This window comes from Mustela erminea, chromosome 1 (genome assembly GCF_009829155.1).
Source record: "Mustela erminea isolate mMusErm1 chromosome 1, mMusErm1.Pri, whole genome shotgun sequence".
NCBI lineage: Eukaryota > Metazoa > Chordata > Mammalia > Carnivora > Mustelidae > Mustela > Mustela erminea.
In genome coordinates this window covers 94,374,527-94,396,685 of record NC_045614.1, presented here as the reverse complement: position 1 = coordinate 94,396,685, position 22,159 = coordinate 94,374,527, and the positions used below count along the sequence as shown (strand labels likewise).

The window sequence follows — 22,159 nt, the reverse complement described above, 5'->3', positions numbered from 1 at the left end:
GTGAGTTGAGGTGAGTTGACCTCATGGCTGGATGATGGATAAATATCTCCAAAAGCTAAACACTGACACATAATCATACATATAGATATAACAGTTCAAATACTATTCTTTTCATCTTGGCACCAAGTGATTAGCATTTGCCCTGAGGAAATCAGTGTTTCTTTTCTGTACCATCCCCTTTTAGAAAACATATCAAAACAAGTAAACTTTGGCATTACATGCTCCTAGAAACAACATGCTTATTCAGGGATTACATATTTCTTTCAGTAAGAGCCCAAGAAAATCAATTCAATAATAGTTCTAAAACAGACAACAGTTCAGTCTCATTTTGGAACCCAGCTGTCTCTGTAATTACCCAAAGGCCATCTGCAACTTTTCTACATAGTCTCAGATAGAAATTTTCTTAGAATCAGCCCAGAAATTTATTTAAAGCAACGAGGGATTTTACCTTAGATGTCTATTTATGTTTGTTTTCCTGTTTGAAAGTCATTACTTTTCTGAAAGGTACCACAAAACATGGAAAAAAGGAAGTTGACTATTCTTTGTCTTCTGCAGTTATAACTACAAATGAAATTTACATTATTCCAAAATACTGAGCCTAGCTTTAACCTAGCCTTAAAAACAGCTTAAAAAGTAATTTGAGCAAAACATTTAAAAACCAGCCAGACCAGTAGATAAATGTTTGTGCTAAGCCACTATGAGCAACAGGCCAATTCTGAAATATTTGATAATTAAACGTGCTCTGGCCAACAAACATAATTTTAAAAAGACATTTTGGTTTAAAAAATTTACCTCTATGAACATGGCTGATTGAAACTCCTATTCTTTAAAACCTCACAACATTCAATTTAGGTTCTACTCATTAAAAACGTCTCGGCAAACTGTATACTTTCTGATCAATAAACATCTCCATGGTAACTAGAAAAATACATTTCAGTTCCTTGGTCACTTTGTTTAGATCATGTAACAGCAAGAAATTAGGGTGTGGAGTATGAACAGTATGCTGGTCGACACGTGTTTAGATGACAGAGCTGAGTCATATAAACTTGCTAAACCAACAGAACCAGCTTATCAGAGGGGAGAAGCTTCCTACCTTGCTTCACAGTAGAATCAAATAATGGTTTTCCCCAGCAGTAAGGTTGCATTTTTTAGAAAGTCCACTGGATGCTGTTCCGAACATAAAATGAAGATGTCATCTCTCTTTTATCAATATCCTTTAAGGAAAAAGTGATTGTAACTGTGAAGCCACTTGGAAACAGTTAAAAAAGATCTATCTCTGTATATGTATCTATATACACAAGAATACAAAGGGCCCCCTTTTCTTGGAGCAAAATATTAAAGTGGAAAGGTTAAATCATGCTGTAATGCTACATTCCTAATTTGTTGATTTGGACATTGCATCTGAGCTGTTTCTGAAAAATAAGTTTCCAGATTCTAAACCAAAACATCCACATTATAAGATAGGAATTAACTACAACTGCATTTGGAGATGTGAACTAGGGAGGTAAGGGTTGGAAAAGGTATTTTTACAATTCTTCTTTTTAACCATGTACATTAGTAACATAAGGAAACCATTTATATTAGGTTCCATCCAATAGTCACCTTGTGGGAATTCAACTCCAGTACTGTCAGCTTATTATTCAGGGGAAATCAAAACTCTAAATATTTTGTGAAATTCCCCAATTTTTAAATATGAACAATTACTTTTGTACTATGTGGGCTTTACTGTGGTTCTATTTGGTTATACCCTATCCAAGATGTGGGAGAGGGGCAGGGTATGGAGGTTAAGAGGTGCCTTTTCCTAATTCTCACAGAATTATCTACACTGACAGTAGTTCCCCTGTGTCTTTGTAATCTCTGGATTAGAAGACAAAATGAGAGCTTGAAGTTGGAGATAATTTATGTGCCCTGCACCTATAAGGATGGCCTTTTTCTACCAACCCAAGTTGCTCATCTGCCAGCAATAGCAATGGATTAGTTAGCTTTCCTGTTTTTAGTGATATATACGTGACATGGTCTTTAATTGTGCTAGGTATCTGTTACTGTGATGTAAATGTGTTCATACATATTCAAATGAATCCTAAGGACCTATGACCAATTGATAGATACTGCAACAACAGCCTTTCATTACTAAACTTCAGTTCTCAAATAACTTCTTCCAAGATTTTGGAGAAGTTATTTATACAAGTGGGTTGGGCAGGGTTCTGTGTGTTATCGGTGTTTAAATTGATGGCTAAGTGTCTTCTCACATATGGAAGAAAATTTCTGTAAATCCACTCTTCCCAGAACTCTTCGTCTGTTTGTTTTAATGTGAAGACTTATTTTAGACAGTGAGAGAAAGGGAGAAAATGAGAGTGCAAGAGGGAGAGAATCCCAAGCAGAATCCCCGCTGAGTGCATAGCCCAATGCAGGGTTCAAGTGCACGACCCTGAGCGCATGACCTGAGCTGAAATCAAGAGCTGGACACTCAGCTGAGCCACCCAGGCTATCCCCAGAACTCTGAAGTCTAAAACAAGCACAGAGATGGCAGTGTGTACCAGGCTGGGAATAAGGAGACCTGGTTTCTAATACAAGTCCTGCTACTCACTAGCTACGTAGATGCTAAGGTTGTTCTAGCTCTTAAGAAAATTGCTTCAAGTAAAGTTTACATTTATAAAAAAGTTATTGAGGTAAGGGCTGGTTTAAGACTTTTAAAAATTTGATAAGATGTTTAAGTACCAAATTCCATAGTTGCCAGTGAGATTTTCATCCCAGTATAATAAGAGCACACAATAGGTATTACTGGCTCATCAACTACCTGGCATTTTGCAGCCCAGCTGTGCATGGATAAGAGAGGGACTCAAGGACATGAGAAACTACAGGACACCTGAAAGAAGAAAAATGTGGCAACAGAAAAAGAAAAGATGAGTGATGATACCTTTTATATCTGAGTGTAATACATTTTCTCTTCTCTGATTTAACAAATGGAAGAGTTCTACAGCCTGTTTTGCCTGCCTCAACTCCTGCATGCTGTTCAAGCTTTATTTTGTTGAACAATCAGATGGCCCAACTCTTCTGCCTTGTAGAAGGTAAATAAATGCAGTGCTTTTTAAAATGGTTAAGTGGGCTATCTGGAAACTCTCTAGTTATTATAAATCTAATTATAGCACAGAAATGTGTAGTCTACTTCCAATGCTACTCCATTCCTAGCTGCTTTCTCAAAATCCTTAATCCTCAGTGGAGTTTACTATATAGTTCATGCCTGTGATACAAAGATTAATTTTTTTTAAAAGTAATACTGGGGGAAAAAAACAAAAATGGGGGCACCTGTGTGGCTCAGTGGGTTAAGCCTCTGCCTCCGGCTCAGGTCATGATCCCAGGGTCTGGGATCGAGCCCCACATCGGGCTCTCTGCTCAGCAGGGAGCCTGTTTCCCCTTCTCTCTCTGCCTGCTGCTCTGCCTACTTGTAATCTCTCTCTCTTTGTCAAATAAATAAAATCTTTAACAAAAAAAAAAAAAAAATGGAGAAAAGGCATCATCAAATGTTTAAATAAGATGTTTACTACTTAATCATATTTTAACACTGAAATTTTCTTCAACTTACAGTCAAGTGATCTTATAGCAAAAAAGGGAGGCACACAACTTATTTCTATTGTACTTATCTACTAATAATCATTCAATAAACAAAGGGAGATTGACAAAGATGAGGATATAATGAAAATGAAAAATTATACTTCAATGCCTTAATTATATTTGCTGACCCTGTTGCTTAGTGGGAGAAGCCAGGGCTGCCACCCAGTGGTAATGTAAAGACTTTAAATGATTTTAAGATTTGAAGAATAAAAAAAAATTCATAATTAAAAAAAAAAAAAAAACCAAAAACTTCAGGAATTAGACTTCAATTTTTACATCAATAATTTTCATGTTTTAAATACTTGTCTAGAGTATATTAAAGAACAGAAACATTCATTTCCTTAGCATTGGGGAAATTTTTTAAATACCATATTATTTCCTACTAAGTTCTATGGTTTTATTAAGTATTTTAATTAAAATATTGACGATTACTTTGCTTAAATTTAAATTCCAGAATTAATGATGTGGGGGGAGGGGAGCTCACAAAATACAGTTTTCTTCTGTGACCTGCAGAAGTAGATTCAATACTCCTTAATAGCCTCTTACACCCAAACTTCTGCTTGGTAAACAAAAACGTAACAGAAACCTTTCAAAAGTAAGATTTTAAAAATAACTTCGTCTAATCATTTGGCACATCGTATTTTTCCCTCAGGTATAATCAATTTTTGTGTCTCAGTCAACAAAACTCAAAGCTGACAGGAGGAAATGAAAATAGTAGAAATACTACTGCCTGACAATTACTGATGTGTAGAGGTGGGAGGGAAGCCAAGTATCTCATTGCCTCCTATTTCCCCAACATTTGACCACAGCTTTTTCCATACTGACACAGATATAACATACCCCAATACAAGAGCTTTGGTAAAATAACACTAGGGGAAGAAAATGATATAGAGCACTAGAGCATCCATCTGTAGTCTGAAAAGCTAAATATCTCAGAGACTGCTTTATTTTCTTGAATAACCAGATAAGAAGCACCCCCACAAAAATCCTAGAAATTTAGAGATTTTTGTTTCCAACAGGTGTAAATTAGAAGTGAACAAGATACATTTTCAAATGTATGTCCCATTTGTTTTGCTTTACAATGAAGACCATGAATAAATTTTTAAAAATGGCAGATATAACATACTTGATATTTACAATGGCTTGCAACAAATACCTGAAAAAATTTCTAATTTTCCATTTATTATTGCTATTTAGTCACAGAAAAAAACACTGTCCAAGAAATTTATTTTAGCATATGCCATATACTGATATAATAATTTTATATGAAGAGAAACCATTGCAGAAGTGGCTAATATGGTACCCTTACAAGGAAATAAAGAAAATAAACCAATAAATTCTTCCATGTAAAGACTTTTGATCTGCATCATTTCTTCAAAATATAAAACCTTAATATTAGAAGCAAAGAGAAAAAGAGCAAAGAAAACAATAAAACAGAAGACCCAGGATAAGGAACTACTTTGTGCAGATGTTTTGCATATGTAGTATATGTGTATGGGCTGAGTTATAATAAAAATACTTATGTACTATAGTCAATTCTCATGTAGGGTCAGAAAGTGATTTCCAATCAAACATGATTGGACTGACATTTTCTCAGTCTTCAATTACATGACGAATTATAGCTGTGTAGCAGTCACTTCTGATCAGCATTATCATGACAAATGCTTAATAAGATACAGTTTTTCTCCTTGTTCACTTGTAAAAATTGGTGCCTTTTTGTAATGTTCTACAAGTTCTTCCATGGTGCTGAATTTACGCTGCCCAATGCAGTAGACAGTCTCTTTTAGCTGGACTTTGAAATGCTTGTTCTTCCCTTGTGCTTTTAGCGATACAGAGAAATCATTTGGCTAAAAGAGAAAAAAACATGTAGGGTAAACATTTTGAAAGACATCTGTTAGCATTTTTATATTAGACTACTAATAGTAAGTGCTTAAATTTTAGCTAAGTACTAGGTACTGTGCTAAATTATTTACACAGATTATCTCCTTTACACCTCCAACCAACCCCTTTTTAGAGGTGAGAAAATCGAGGCCAAGAAAAGCTAAGTTGCTCAAAATCATCCATCTAGTTTCCAAGAGAGCCAGAATTCAAACTCAAGCAGTCAGACTCCAAAGTCTCTTAAATAGTATGCTCTAACACTCACGGCAAATCCCTTAGTTTAAAGTTTAACAGCTGAAGCACACCTATCTTCTCTCCTGCCAGACAACTGCAGAAACACACGAGAAAACATGAGCTAATGTGAGCTAACAGTAGCTATCTTAAAGACTAGCTGAGATAATGTTCTGAATTCTCCAAGGTGATAGACACTAATGAGAGGTCATAAACTCAAATGCCTGCAAGGGTAAAAAGACACATAAACAAGACACAGGCTGGCTACACAGAAGGAACAGTGCATGGCCAATCTAAAGGAGGTGGCCACTTAGCTGTGATTGTTGCCTTGAAGAAATATGGGCAATGCTGGCAGGCCTTCCAATTTTAAAAGGAAGTCTGTCATCTGATTTTTTATATTTCCCAGTATCTAAATACTGGTAATAAATTTGAATGTTTAAAAAATATTACTCGGGTGCCTGGGTGGTTCAGTGGGTTGAGCCGCTGCCTTCGGCTCAGGTCGTGATCTCGGGGTCCTGGGATCGAGTCCCGCATTGGGCTCTCTGCTCAGCGGGGAGCCTGCTTCCTCCTCTCTCTCTCCCTCTCTCTGCCTGCCTCTCTGCCTACTTGTGATCTCTGTCAAATAAATAAATAAATCTTTAAAAAAAAATTAAAAAAAATTAAAAAAAAATAAAAAACATTACTCAATTCAAACAAAATACACCTGTTTGAGACCTTTACTTTAAAAATTCTAGTGCTAAAAGTAATGGTGTATTTTGGCTAATATCTATGCTCAATTATCCACCACAAGAAAATATAGTGTTCTGTAATCAAGCTTACTTTCTTAGGTTTTTTGTTTTATTTTAACCTAACAGTTTTCTGAACAGACTAAAAGTCTCCTTTTATACAGTTACTAACAAAGTTTCAAACAGTGAGCTTCTTGGAAACATCCTATATCTAGGGTTATTCTTACCACCTGCGCTAGGATCACTCACTTTCTAACCCTACTTGCCCACTACTTGTCCTGGAAAGCAAGGCCAAGACAGGTATCAAACAGAAAACAAATCCCACCACTCTTCCCTATCATTGATCCTGCTCTTCCTTAGGGGTTATGTACAGGCCCCGTTTCCTGAACTTCATATCAAGCAGTTGAATTAACCTCGATTTCTCCTTCTCTCCTTTCTTCCTCCCCTCTTATAAACACATAAACACCATATATATGTGCGAGCGCGCACACACATACACACACACACACACCCACCAGATAGGTTTTCTTCTTTCAACCTTTTGCACAATCACAAATTCACTTTGTACAACTAAATACACAGAAACAAAACCAATACTAATGATTTGAAAAGTGGAAAACCAGTGGTATCCTTTTAAAAGGAAAAATAAAAAATGAGTATCATCAAATTCTAATATCCTAAACAGTAACCAAAAGAGCCCACATAACTATTATTCCATTTTTATGATTTTATACTTATTACTGTTTTACTAGTTTTGGAAAACGTATTTTTTATTGCAAATGCATTTCAAATACAGTGAGTTAAAATAGGTTTTTGAGGTAAATAATTAAAGGGTTTCCAAATTCCAAACAACCAATTTATAGAAGAAAGTTAAATCTTAGTTTTTTTTTTTTACATTTAGGGATTTCCTTTATTAAGGATGATAGCACATCCAATATGCAATTTAAGAAATGCTTTCCCAGGTGTGCCTGGGTGGCTCAATCACTTAAGCGTCTGACTTGTGATTTCATCTCAGGTCATGATCTCAGGGTCATGAGATAAACCCCCCGTATCAGGCTCTGCATTGGGTGTGAAGCCTGCTTGAGATTTTCGCCTGCTTGAGATTTTCTCTCCACCCCCCCCCCACCCGCCCTTCCTCCTATTCATGGTCATTCTCCATTCTCTCTCTCAAAAAAAGAAAAAAAAACTATTTTCCCAGTTTAGCTCACTATGTTGTTTTATTCTGAATGAAGAGGCCATGGTCCAGTTTTCTTCATTTTTCAGTTTAATGTGACAGAAGATATTTCAGAAACACAAGACCAACAGAATCAAGACCAAATAATCCAATGTAGTTATCACTGCTATGGCTGTATTTTATTTAAAATAAATATGACTGGAAAGAACACTGACTAGGTTCAGAAGATCTAAGTTTATGTCCCAACTTATCACCTGGTTAATTTTAGGGAAGAAACTTAACCTTTCCAATCTTCCATTTTTTTTTTTAATACTTAGAGCTCTACTTCCATTTATTTGAAAACCAACTTACCGAAGATTCACTATCACGAATGAGGAAATCACCTTCATGCCCTCTTTCATTTAATGCCATTTCTGCTTGATGCCTGGTGACTTTCCCATAGTACCATGGATTGCCAGCAAACTTTCCAATAAGTGAAGGCCTAATGTAATCACACTGCGGAGGTGATGGTTCCAAACCTGAGGTTAATGGATTATTCTGCATAATGGTAACATAGTTTTTTGGCACCAGACCAACCATTCCATTGATCTTCCTGCATTTCCACCATTCAGGGTCATTTTCAGGCTTTTCAATAACATCCATTACATCTCCTTTCTCAAAATTAAGTTCTTCATCATTGGACGAACTGAAGGGGTAAAGAGCCTGTACCACATGCAACACTTGCCCAGTATTTAGGTTACTGACAACTGCTGCTAATTTCTCTGAGAGAGAACCCACATGGTCACCCAAAGGACTGTCACCTTCCTCAGTTACATAGTTTGAAGGGAACCATCCAACTTGTCCATTGTAGCTACCCCGCCACCACCCATCACTGCATTTCTCCATGACGATCACCTTTGTCCCTTTTATCAATGATAATTCATCCTCTCTCTCTGCCATGTAGTTAAATTTCACATAAGCAGGCATATTGAGGTCATAGAGACGTTCCCCTGGGTCAACAAAGCTATCATCAGCAGGAGATGCAGAATCTGGCACACTATGTTTTCTTTTCACTTTTCCAATGCCTGTTCACATAAAAAAGAGTAATAAGAAGAGAATATAAGATAATGATAACCAAAAAACCAATTTATTCATTATTAAAAAAGGATCTTCACCTCTGTAGTTCTTCAGCCTTTAAATTTATAGATAACAAATTTCTTCTTTTCTTCCTTTATTTTACATCTTCATGACTTGTTTATTTATAATTGGAAGTTTGTACCTTTTGACTTCCTTCACAAATTCTTTTAATAACCAAACATGTAAATGCACTTATTATGTGAGTTTACCTTCTCACCTTTTCTCTCAAAGGTGTTGAAATAACTGTGTAACATAATGACAGTTTTCCTAAATTTAACAAAATTTCTTCCAAATGTAAATACAGATGATTTCTCTCATATCTACAATCTAAGTACATATTCTTGTCTTACTTTATAAACCGAATTCCGCAATTAGCTGTATAAAAATAAAACAATAAATTACAACTTGATATGCAATGTAAGATTGTAATTATGTCTGGATAATCCTTCCATTTGCTTTCTTAGTTCCCAGATCCATGTTGCTCTGTTTATCTCATTATGTTCATTTTAAAATAAAACATTGTTTCCTTGTTTGTCTACCCTCACTCTGTTCACATGCTCCAGAAGAGCAGTGACTTGTTTACTTTTTTCACAGCTGTAACACAAAGATCTCAGCCAGTGCTTAGTACACTGTAGATACTTACTATATATATTTGTTTAAAAAAATGAGAAAAGCATCACATGGTACTACATCATAAATGTACACTATATCAACTTTTGTCATGTGTTTTTACTACTGATCATTTCTTAGCACATGATTTTATGTTCTGCTTCTACTGAGAAAACAGAGGCATTCCTAGATAAAACTTCTTGTACTTCCCACAATCTCAAAACTTATTACCCTCATTCTTTTTCTTCATGAAAGTTTCTAATCTCTGATCTTCCTGGGTTTTTAACTTTTTTAAAAGATTATTTATTTATTTACTTGACACACAGAGAGAGAGAGATAATAAGTAGGCAGAGAGGCAGGCAGAGAGAGAGGAGGGAGCAGGCTCCCACTGAGTGGAGAGCCCAATGCAGGGCTTGATCCCAGGACCCTGAGATCATGACCTGAGCTGAAGGCAGAGGTTTAACCCACTGAGCCACCCTGGCGCCCCCCTCCTGGGTTTTTAAACATCATCTTTCCTGCCTCTTTTGGGACTCTTGGCCTTCCTTGTTTCCCTCCTACTCAGTCCCTTCTACTGTCTAAAAACATACTCCGATCACTTCTATTCCAAAATAAGGTTATTTCAATTCTGCTGTTCCTGTGAACTAAACTATACCATTCTCTAAAAAGCTGCCTCCTTTTCTTCCTTCAACTTCTTCACCATTCACTCTCACTCCTAACCCCTTATGATCTAATCCTTTAATCTCTACCATTCTACCAAACCATTCTTACAAAAACCGTGTCATCTCTTTACTTCCAAATTAGTACTTTTCAGAGCCCTCATTCTTTTGCAGCAATCGAGATCACAGATTATTCTATGCAGCAATCAAGATCATAGATTATTCTATTGTTTTTTCCTTTAACTTCTCTGAGAGTCTCCTGTCTTACCTACTGATCTGTTTAGATATTCTTGTGTACCTCTGTCTGCGCTCCTCTGAACCTTGTTATAAAATTGTACTGTACTTATTTTCTTGCCTTAATACAAGTGAGTTTCCTGAAGGCAGAAAACTGATCTTGTATCTCCAGCAACCATACAATAGGAACAAGTGAATGTCTGCTAAATGAAAAGGGGAATAGATTCCTCCATTCAAAGTGTTTCCCTAGATATGATGCCTGGACTTCCTTTCTACTTCAAGGATATCTTATACTTTTATTTTCTATAACTTCTGTAGAGAAGGTTCCAAGCGAGGTCTTTTACAGGTCTAAGCTCTTTCTGGAATTCAAGCCCCATGATTCCAACTGTCACTAGACATTTACAGACATCTACTACTAGCATCTCAAATACAACACTCATGTCCAAATAAAAATAACCTCTCCCATGGCCATAAATCCATTCCTTGCCTCCCAACTTCCTTACTTGTGGCTAATGATATACCAAAATATCCCCACATCAGGGATTTCTGGCAGAGTAGAGAATTCTAGGGCTCCATCCATCAAAAAGCAACCCCCCCGCCAAAAAACTAGTTAAAATGAGCTTGCAAATAATGTCAGAATCAACTCTGCAGAACTCTGGAATCTAGTAAAAAACAAAACAAAACAAAAAAAACCTTACAAAACTAGAGCAAGGATTAGTGAAGAAAAAAGCTGCCACTTTGTAGTAGAAGGATGCTGTGGCATTTCAGATTGCTTGTCTACCATCTCTTACATCCTAAATCAGTAGTGGCTTTGAGGACAGCAACTGGCACTCCTAATGCCAGAGAGAGCAATACAAATCTTATTCTCAAAGAACTGTGACACTGGGTTTCAACCTATCTGGAAGCCATGTGAAGGACTGGCACAAAGGCTTGCCTTGGTTTCACTGGACCTGGAACATTCTCATTCTTTTACTGAAATCTGTTAATTGATGCAACAGCCTGAGGAAAGGGACAGCTGAGACAAGGAGCAGACAGAATGAAAACCCTAGGAAGGAAAAGATGGAACACCAACTTCAGAGCCCACACATGACAAAGAATATAGACTTTACAAAAACAGCTTAGAAAACTCACTAAACAAGCAAATAACCTATAATAAAAAGGAACAAAAACCGTAGGAAGGGGGTAGAATCTGATATAAGAAAAAACTGTCAACCAAGAATTCTACACCCAGCAAAACTGTCTTTCAAAACTGAAAGAAAAATTAAGACACTCCTAAACAAAAACTGAAGGAGTTTATCACACTACATTTGTGCTACAAGAAATGCTAAAGAAGGTCTTCCATGCTAAAATGAAGACACTAATCAGTAACCTGAAGCCATATGAGGAAATAAAGAACAACAGTAAAGGTAGCTTCATTCATAAATATAAAAGCCAGTAATACTAGGTTTCTGGCTTGTAAATCCTTTTTTCCTGTATGATTTAAGATACAAATTTATACAACAATAATTTTAAATCAGGCACACAATGTATAAAGATGGAAATGTAGGGGTGCCTGGGTGGTACAGCTGGTTAAGCTTTTGGTTTCAACTCAGGATCATGAGATTGAGCTGGGCTCCATGGTCAACATGGAGTCTGCTTTAAGAATCTCTCTCCTCCGGGCACCTAGGTGGCTCAGTGGTTTAAGCTCTGCCTTTGGTTCAGGTCATGATCTCAGGGTCCTGGGACTGAGCCCCATGTTGAGCTACCTGCTCAGCAGGGAGTCTGCTTCTCCTTCTCCCTGTCTGTTTGCATGTTCACTCTCTTTCTATCTCTCAAGTAAATAAGTAAAATCTTAAAAAAAAAAAAAAAAAAAGAACTTCTCTTCTCCCTCTGCCCCTCTTCTCTAAAATAATAAAAAAAAATCTTAAAAAAAAAATTCAAAGAGTAGTGCTGAATACCAGCTAAATTTGCATCAATTCAAATTTGACTATTAAAAAGTTAAGATATTAATTATAATTCCCAGGGTAATCACCAAGGAAAAACTAAAAAAATAAAAGAAAAAGAAATGAGAAGGGAAATTGGTAAATCAGAAAAAAATCAATTACAAAAGAAGGCAGTAACAGAAGAACTGAGGGGAGAAAAGGCATGAGACATACAGAAAACAAATAGCAAAAGAGCAGAAGGTCTTCCTTACTGGTAATTAGGGATACCTGGGTGGCTCAGTGTCATGATCCTGGGTCCTAGGATTGAGTTCCAGAGTTGGGCTCCTTGCTCAGCAGGGGGCCTACTTCCCCTCTGCCTGCCACTCTCTCTCTCACTTTCTCTGACAAATAAAAAAAATCTTTTAAAAAAGGTTAAGTGAATTAAAATACTGGACTACAGGGGCAGAGATTGACAGAATGGATTTAAAAACAAGATCCAACTCTATGATATCTATAAGCACTCATTTTAGATCCAGAGATACAAACAGATTTGAAAGTGAAAGGATAGAAAAAGATATTCCTTGAAAATGGTAAACAAAAGAGAGCTGAGGCAGTCTTTAAGACCAAGTTGTTACAGGAGATAAGGAAGGACATTATATATTGATAAAAGGGTCAATCCAATAAGAAGATATAACAACTACAAATATTATATAAGCCCCAAGACAAAGCAAAACTTGACAGAATTAAAGGGAGAAAATGACAGTTCTACAATATAGAGACTTTAATACTTTTCAATAATGAGTGGAACTAGGCAAAAACTTAATAAGGAAATAGTGAACTTGAAAAATACTATAAGCCAATTAGATGTAATAGACATATAGAATGCTCATAAACAACAGCCAAGTGTACAGTTTTCACAAGTGCACATGGAACACTCCAAGATAAACCATATGTTAGGCCACAAGACAAGTCTAAACACATTTAAAGAGACTGAAATCACATAAAGTATATTCTCTGACCACAGTGGAATGAAACTAAAAATTAACAGAAAGGAAAACTGGAGAATTCACAAATATATGTAAATTAATTAATATGCTCAAACAACTGGTAGGTCAAAGAAAAAATTACAGGTAAGGTTAATGAATACTCAGAGACACATGACAATGAAAACACAACCAAAAAAGCTAAAGGCTGCGCAAAAGCAATGCTCAGAAGGAAATTTATGGCCCTAAAAGCCTATGATATAAAAGGAATTTTTTAAAAAGATTTTTATTTATTTGACAGAGAGAGGGAAAGCAGGCTCCCTGCTGAGCAGGAAGCCTGCTGCGGGGCTTGAACCCAGGAAGGACCCTGAGATCATGACCTGAGCCGAAGGCAGCAGCTTAACCCACTGAGCCACCTAGGTGCCCCAGAAAAGGAATTTCATTTAAAAAAGGAAATTGATCTCACTCAAATCAATAACCCAACTTTACTCTTTAGGGAACTATAGAAATATCAAGCTAAACCCAAAGCTAGCAAGAGAAAGTTTATTATTAATAAAGATTAGAGCAGAGAAAAATGCAAGGAGAAAACAAAAACAACAAAGAATCAATGAAACTAAAAGTTGGTTTTTGAAAATAGCAAAATTGACTAAAGACTCAAATTACTAAAATCAGAAATAAAGTGGGATATTACTAGACGCTTAACAGAAACACAATAAGAAAAAAAAACCACTATGAACACTTGTACACTAATAAATTAGATAACCTAGATGAAAAAAACAAATTGCTAAAAAGACACAAAAATGTATCTTTACACATTTAGAAAATGTGGACTGACCTATAACAAGTAAAAGAATTAATCAGTAACCCAAAACTTCACAATAAGGAAAAGTCCAGGACTGGGTAATTTAACTCATGAATTCTAACAAACATTTCCTTTTCATATTTCTACAAAAAGAGTAGGGAAGAAATAGTCCATAACTCATTCTATGAGGTCAGCATTACCATGATATCAAAGCCAGATAAAGATATCACAGAGAAAGTACTGACCAATATCCATTATGAATACAAATTAAAAATTCCTCAACAAAATAGTCAATTCTTATTATTTATGGTAGTTACATTCAATAAAATTACCATGAGACACAAGGTTAGATCCTGCAAGCCTCTGTGCACATTTTTGTCAATCAAGCAATACATAACCTTGCTTATTAACATGTTGCCCTGTAAAGATACTTTATTTAATACAAAATATTGATTAACAATGTACTCACAGCCAACACCACTGTAACTCATGCCTAAATGAAGCTTATCTAACATATATTTTTTTTCCATGAGGCAAATCACAACTTTCTTGCACTTAGGAACACGCGATAATACTTGAGGACTATACTTGGGGGGCATTTTAAATGCAAAATCATAAACCAAAAAAGCATATCAGTAAGAAAACCATGGCACTAAATAGGCTGCATAAAGGACATTTATTTATAATATGAGAACTGAAACAAAAAGGCAGAGGATGACCTTCTTCAACATCAGCTGGCAACATGTGCATCAGGCACCTCAAAATTTCTGCCACTTTGTACATGTCCACAAAAGCACCACAATGATCAGTTTGGACTTACAAATAAACTTTAGCAAGTAGGTAAATTCACAAATATGGAATCTGTAAAAAACAGGGATCATCTATACTAACAAAATAATACAGCAGCATAGTAATAGGAATGTACATCATGATAAACGGATATTTGTCCCAGGAATGAAAGAGTAGTTCACCTATTGAACAATATGAAAATCAATTACATTTTACCACATTAACATAAGGAAGGAAAAAAACACACATGACTATTTCAACTGATACAGAAAAGCTCTTGATAAAAATCTAACATCCTTTCATGATAAAAAGTATATTAGCCAATTAGAAATATAAGGGAATTTCCTCAATATCAAAAAGGGCATTTATGAAACAAAAAAACAAAAAGAAAAACCTGCAGTTACCATCACACTCAATAGTGAAAGACTGAAAACTAAGATCAGGAAAAGACATGGATGCCCTTTCAGCCACTTTTATTCAACAATGTACTGGAAGTGCTAGCCAGGGCAATTAGGCAAGAAAAAGAAATAAAAGAGATCCAAACAAGAAAGGAGGAAGTAAAATAATCTTTATTTGCAGATGACATGATTGTATATAGAGAAAATCCTAAAAAAGACCCCCCCCACACTCAAAAGTTAGAAGAAATGAATTTAGCAAGGTTGCAAGATATAGTCAACACACACAAAAAAGTTGCATTTCTATATACTACCAGTGAACAATTTGAAGAGGAAAGAGAAAATAATTCCATTTATAATAGCATTAATAATCAAATATATAGGTTAAATTTATTAATCAAGGAGCCAGAAGACCAGTATACTGAACACTACAAAATACTGCTGAAATTAAAGTAGACCTAAATAAATGAAAAAACATTCTGTGTTTACGGATTTGAGGGCTCAGTATTTTTATATGGCAATACTATCCAAAGTGACCCACTGAGTCCATGTAATCCTTATCAAAGTTCCAATACTTCTTTTTTGCAGAAATGGAAATGCTGATGCTAAAATTCATATGAATTCCAAAGGACACCAAATAACCAAAACAATCCTAAAAAATGAAAATAATGGGGCACCTGGGTGGCTTAGTTGGTTAAAGTGATGACTCTTGATTTCAGCTCAGGTCACGATCTTAGGGTGGGGAGATCAAGCCTAGTGGTGGGCTCCATACTGGGCATGGAGCCTGCTTAAGATTCTCTCTCTCTCCCTCTCCCTATGCCCACCCCTCCCCCAACCAAAAATGAAAAAATGAAAACAAAACTGGAGGATTCATACTTTGCAATTTCAAAACTCACTTCTAAACCACAAAATAATCAAAACAGTATAGTATTAGCACAAAAGGACAAGCATATAGACCAAAAGAACAGAGCTGAGAGTCCCAAAATAAACTCATACATCCATGGTCAATTGATTTTCAACAAAGGTGACAAAGAGGAAAGAACAGGCTCTTCAACAAACAGTGCTGGGAGAAATGGATATCCGTATGCAAAAGAATGAAGCTAGACTCCTACTTTGCATGACAAAAATTAACTCAAATGAATCAATTACCTAAATATAAGAGCTAAAATTTTAAAACTATCAGAAGAAAACAGGGGAGAATCCTTATGACCTGGGAGCTAGCAATGAATTCTTAGATCTGATCCCAAAAGCACAAGCAATAGTAATTACAAAAAAAAAAAAAAAAAGATTACAATCTACAGTATATATCCAGAACACATAAAGAACTCTTAGAACCCAGAATCAAAAAGAACCTATTTCAACAATCGGAAAAGGACATGAACAAACAGTTCCCCAACAAAGGTATACAAATGCCCCCAAAATACATGAAAAGATGTTCACCATATTTGTTGAAATGCAAATCAAAACAATGAAATACCATTTTATACCTATCAGGATAGCTATAAAACAAACAAACAAAATTAGAAAAAAAAAAAAAAACACGTATTCATGGGAATTCAGAAAAAAATGGAACCCTTCCTACACTGTTGATCAAAATGTAAAACGGTACAACTACTGTGGAAAACAATTTAATGGTCCCTTCAAATATTAAAAACGTAATTACTGGGGCACCTGGGTGGCTCAGAGGGTTAAGCCTCTGTCTTCCGCTCAGGTCATGAACTCGGGGTCCTGGGATCAAGCCCCACATCGGGCTCTCTGCTCGGCAGGGAGCCTGCTTCCCTTCCTCTCTCTCTGCCTGCCTCTCTGCCTACTTGTGATCTCTCTCTCTGTCCAATAAATAAATAAAATCTTTAAAAAAAAAAACGTAATTACTGTAGGATCCATTAATTCTACTCCTATGCATATACTCAAAAGAACTAAAAACATACATTCAAATACTTGTACACAAATGTTCATAGCTTCACTATACACAATAACAAAAAGGTAGAAACAACCCAAATGTTCATCCACAGATTAATGAATAAGCAAAATGTGGTATATATCCATATAATGGAATATTATTCACCCATAAAAGGATGAAGTACTGACACATGCTACAACATAGATTAACCTTAAAAACAGGATGCCAACTGAAAGACTCCTGACACAAGAGATCACATATTGTTTAACTCCATTTACATGAAATGGCCAGGATAGATAGAGAGCAAAATTAGCAACTGCCAGGGGATGAAGGGAGGGTATAATGGGGACTGACTATTTAATGGGAATGGGGTTTTCTTGGGTGATGAAAACGGTTTGGAATCAGATGTGACAGTTGCACAACACTCTTAGTATAATAACTACCACTGAAATGTATACTTCAAAATGATTAATTTTGTTATATGAATTTTACCTCATAAAAATTTTCTTTCTTTAAAGATTCCCACATGAAATCCTATTTTCTTTCTGCCAACACTTTCCATTCCCACTATTCCCATGCTATTTCAGGCCCATTTTGTTGTGTTTGAGTCTTCAATAACCCTTCAGACTAGTTTCCTTATTAATCCAATCTGTCCCACTCCAACCCACCATCTATAAATATAGTTGTAATCACATGACATTATTGCGCAAAACTCACCAGTGGCTCTTCATTGACTATCAAATTGAGAGAAATACTCTTTCTAGAATTTATACCCCTCTCCAGAATATCCACTCTTCCTTTCTAGGATTATGATAGACAGTACTGAAAAGAGCAAAGACTTTGTAATTTTTTTAGAAAGATTTTATTTATTTGACACAGAGAGAGAGATAGTGAGAGAGAGAGCAAGCATACAAGCAGGGGAAGCAGCAGGCATCCTGCTGAGCAGGGAGCCTGATGCAGGACTTCATCCCAGAACCCCAGGATCACAACCCAAGCTAAAGGCAGATACTTAACTGACTGAACCACCCAGGTGTCCCAAAATACAGCACAGATTTTTCAATGAGCCTTTGGGTTCAAATCCAAGCTATACCACTTACTGTGGAAACCCAAACAAACTATTCACTTTTCTAAGCCTAGAAATGGAAAAAACACCACTTACTGTCATAGTATTGTAAGAAGTGAATAAATTTTTTAAAAAAGTGAATAAAATAATGTAAATAATAGCACAGTACATACAGTAATTGTTAAATAAAAGATTCTTTCCATAATGCCCTGCAGTGAAACTATCTAAATCTTATTAAAAATGGGCCACTTAAAAACCCAGGAATAAGTAGTATTTTAACCTTCAGGATTTTGTTTGCCTTGTTTGCTAGTTTCTTCCTAAAACCTTATTGAACCTTCTGCCTGTTGGGGTACATGGGTGGCCCAGTTGGTTAAGCATCTATCTTAGACTTAGGTCATGATCCCGGGGTCCTGGGATTGAGCCCTGCATGGCATCAGGCTCCATGCTCAACAGGAAGCCTGGTTCTCCCTCCCTTCTGCTGATTCCCTTTGGTGTGTTCTGTCAAATAAATGAATGAACGAATGAATGAATCTTAAAAAACAAACAAACAAAACAAAACAAAACACACACCTTTGCCTATCAAAAACCTACCCAATTCAAGAAGTACTGTTTCAAATAACAATTTTATTTTATTTACTTCCCATTTTGTGTTTGCCAACATCTTTTATTTCCCACCATCATTCTCCAGAAATGTAAGCTCTCCTTTTTAAAGCACCCTAGCACCCTCTACTTCATAGATACTTGAATCACAGCGTACCTTGTTTGTCTTTTAACCTCATTCACTACCACAGCCATCAGCTTCCAGAAAGGAAGAGCATTCCATGTCTCACTGATCTTTCGAGTTTCCTATACTATTAAGAACTGTGCATGTATCAGATGCTCAATATGTTAAGCTGATTAAAACCAAAGAGTGATATAACCAAATAAAAATTTAAACTTGAAGTTAATGGCTAGTTTCAAAATGATTTTTTTTTTAATTCTGAAAAAGATGCCTAAGACTAATTATACATTGTCAAATGTAGATGAATGAAGAGGATTTGGACAGACCTACCCATTAAACTTCCAAGTGGGAAAACACCAAAAACAGCCTATTTAAATTGCAGAGGTCAGAAATATTTCAGGGAAAAAAAACATAAACTTAGAATATTTGTTTCCTATGCAACTCGAAGCCCTCTGTAATCTTTGAGAATTTAACTTTACACTAATGCTAAGGAATAAAAGCTCATCAGTACCCAAAAAAACAAGGCCCTTGCAAGATTCTGATCCTATGCCCATGACTTTTTTTTTTTTTTTTAACCTCAAACACAACCCACTCTCATTCAAGATTCAAACAAGGTATTCTCTTCTTACTAGAGCTTTCCCTCTCTCCCCAAAACAAAACAAATTTATTTCTCTTTTGTGCCACTACTATTCTTTGTAAATATTTCTAATGTAATGTTTGACCATCTGTATACCAACATTTACTTCTTTGAGCCAAGTTTTTTTTTTTAATTTTTATTTTCTTATAAATATATAATGTATTTTTATCCCCAGGGGTAAAGATCTGTTAATCGCCAGGTTTACAGACTTCACAGCACTCACCATAGCACACACCCTCCCCAATGTCCATAACTCCACCCCCTCTCCCAAACCCCGTCCCCCCAGCAACCCTCAGTTTGTTTTGTTAGATTAAGAGTCACTAATGGTTTGTCACCCTCCCAATCCAATCTTGTTTCATTTATGCTTCTCCTACCCCCCTAACCCCCCATGTTGCATCTCCACTTCCTCGTATCAGGGAGATCATAGGATAGTTGTCTTTCTCCGACTGACTTATTTCACTAAGCATGATACCCTATAGTTCCATCCACGTCGTCACAAATGGCAAGATTTCATTTCTTTTGATGGCTGCATAGTATTCCATTGTGTATATATACCACCTCTTCTTTATCCATTCATCTCTTGATGGACATCTAGGATCTTTCCGTAGTTTGGCTATTGTAGACACTGTTGCTATAAACATTCCGGTTCACGTGCCCCTTCGGATCACTACATTTGTATCCTTAGGGTAAATACCCAGTAGTGCAATTGCTGGGTCATAGGGTAGTTCTATTATCAACTTTTTGAGGAACCTCCATGCTGTTTTCCAGAGTGGTTGCACTAGCTTGCATTCCCACCAACAGTGTAGGAGGGTTCCCCTTTCTCCACATCCTCACCAGCATCTGTCATTTCCTGACTTGTTAATTTTAGCCATTCTGACTGGTGTGAGGTGGTATCTCAATGTGGTTTTGATTTGTATTTCCTGATGCCGAGTGATGTGGAGCACTTTTTCATGTGTCTGTTGGCCATCTGGATGTCGTCTTTGCAGAAATGTCTGTTCATGTCTTCTGCTCATTTCTTGATTGGATTATTTGTTATTTGGGTGTTGAGTTTTCTAAGTTCTTTAAAGATTTTGGACACTAGTCCTTTATCTGATATGTCGTTTGCAAATTTCTTCTCCCATTCTGTCAGCTGTCTTTTGGTTTTGTTAACTGTTTCCTTTGCTGTGCAAAAGCTTTTGATCTTGATGAAATCCCAATAGTTCATTTTTGCCCTTGCTTCCCTTGCCTTTGGCAATGTTCCTAGGAAGACCCTGCTGCGGCTCAGGTCAAAGAGGTTGGTGCCTGTATTCTCCTCAAGGATTTTGATGGATTCCTTTCTCACATTGAGGTCCTTCATCCATTTTGAGTCTGTTTTCATGTGTGGTGTAAGGAAACGGTCCAATTTCATTTTTCTGCACATGGCTGTCCAATTTTCCCAAACCATTTACTGAAGAGGCTGTCTTTTTTCCATTGGACCTTCTTTCCTAATTTGTCGAAGATTAGTTGACCATAGAGCTGAGGGTCTATTTCTGGGCTCTCTATTCCATTCCATTGATCTATGGGTCTGTTTTTGTACCTGTACCGTGCTGTCTTGATGATGACAGCTTTGTAATAGAACTTGAAGTCCGGAATTGTGATGCCATCAGCTTTGGCTTTCTTTTTCAAGATTCCTTCGGCTATTCGAGGTCTTTTAGGGTTCCATATAAATTTTAGGATTTTTTGTTCCATTTCTTTGAAAAAAATGGGTGGGCTTTTGATAGGGATTGCATTAAATGTGTAGACTGCTTTAGGCAGCATAGACATTTTCACAGTATTTGTTCTTCCAATCCAGGAGCATGGAACATTTTTCCATTTCTTTGTGTTTTCCTCAATTTCATTCATGAGTACTTTATAGTTTTCTGAGTATACCTTCTTTGCCTCTTTGGTTAGGTTTATTCCTAGGTATCTTATGGTTTTGGATGCAATTGTAAATGGGATTGACTCCTTAATTTCTCTTTCTTCTGTCTTGTTGGTGGTGTACAGAAATGCAACTGATTTCTGTGCATTGATTTTATATCCTGACACTTTACTGAATTCCTGTACAAGTTCTAGCAGATTTGGAGTGGAGTCTTTTGGGTTTTCCACATATAGTATCATATCATGTGCGAAGAGTGACTGTTTGATTTCTTTGCCGATTTGGATGCCTTTAATTTCTTTTTGTTGTCTGATTGCTGAGGCTACGACTTCTAGTAATATGTTGAATAGCAGTGGTGATAATGGACACCCCTGCAGTGTTCCTGACCTTAGCGGAAAACCTTTCAGTTTTCCTCCATTGAGAATGATATTTGCGATGGGTTTTTCATAGACGGCTTTGATGATATTGAGGTACGTGCCCTCTATCCCTACACTTTGAAGAGTTTTGATCAGGAAGGGATGCTGTACTTTGTCAAATGCTTTTTCAGCATCTATGGAGAGTATCATATGGTTCTTGTCCTTTCTTTTATTAACGTATTGTATCACATTGATTGATTTGCAGATGTTGAACCAACCTTGCAGCCCTGGAATAAATCCCACTTGGTCGTGGTGAATAATCCTTTTAATGTACTGTTGAATCCTATTGGCTAGTATTTTGGTGAGAATTTTCACATCTGTGTTCATCAAGGATATTGGTCTGTAGTTCTCCTTTTTGATGAATCCTTGTCTGGTTTTGGGATCAAGGTGATGCTGGCCTCATAAAATGGGTTTGGAAGTTTTCCTTCCATTTCTATTTTTTGG

General features: G+C 36.4%; 2 protein-coding genes across 6 annotated transcripts in view; both read right to left on the bottom strand.

Moving 5' to 3' along the window:
- The window catches only part of IL20RB (interleukin 20 receptor subunit beta), a 44,474-nt gene extending 42,106 nt beyond the window's left edge, over nucleotides 1-2,368 (bottom strand). The window contains exon 1 of the mRNA XM_032333965.1: nucleotides 1,094-2,368. The gene's annotated coding sequence lies outside the window, so the exon portion shown is untranslated. The remainder of the gene's footprint in view (nucleotides 1-1,093) is intronic.
- Nucleotides 2,369-4,540: 2,172 nt separating this feature from the next.
- NCK1 (NCK adaptor protein 1) overlaps nucleotides 4,541-22,159 on the bottom strand; it is an 81,081-nt gene continuing 63,462 nt past the window's right edge. For all 5 annotated transcript variants that reach the window (XM_032333927.1, XM_032333920.1, XM_032333944.1 and 2 more), the window contains 2 exons: nucleotides 7,972-8,684; nucleotides 4,541-5,459 (listed from right to left, as the gene is read on the bottom strand). In XM_032333927.1, the coding sequence (XP_032189818.1) occupies nucleotides 5,265-5,459; nucleotides 7,972-8,684 (908 nt within the window). In that variant the 3' untranslated portion in view covers nucleotides 4,541-5,264. The remainder of the gene's footprint in view (nucleotides 5,460-7,971; nucleotides 8,685-22,159) is intronic.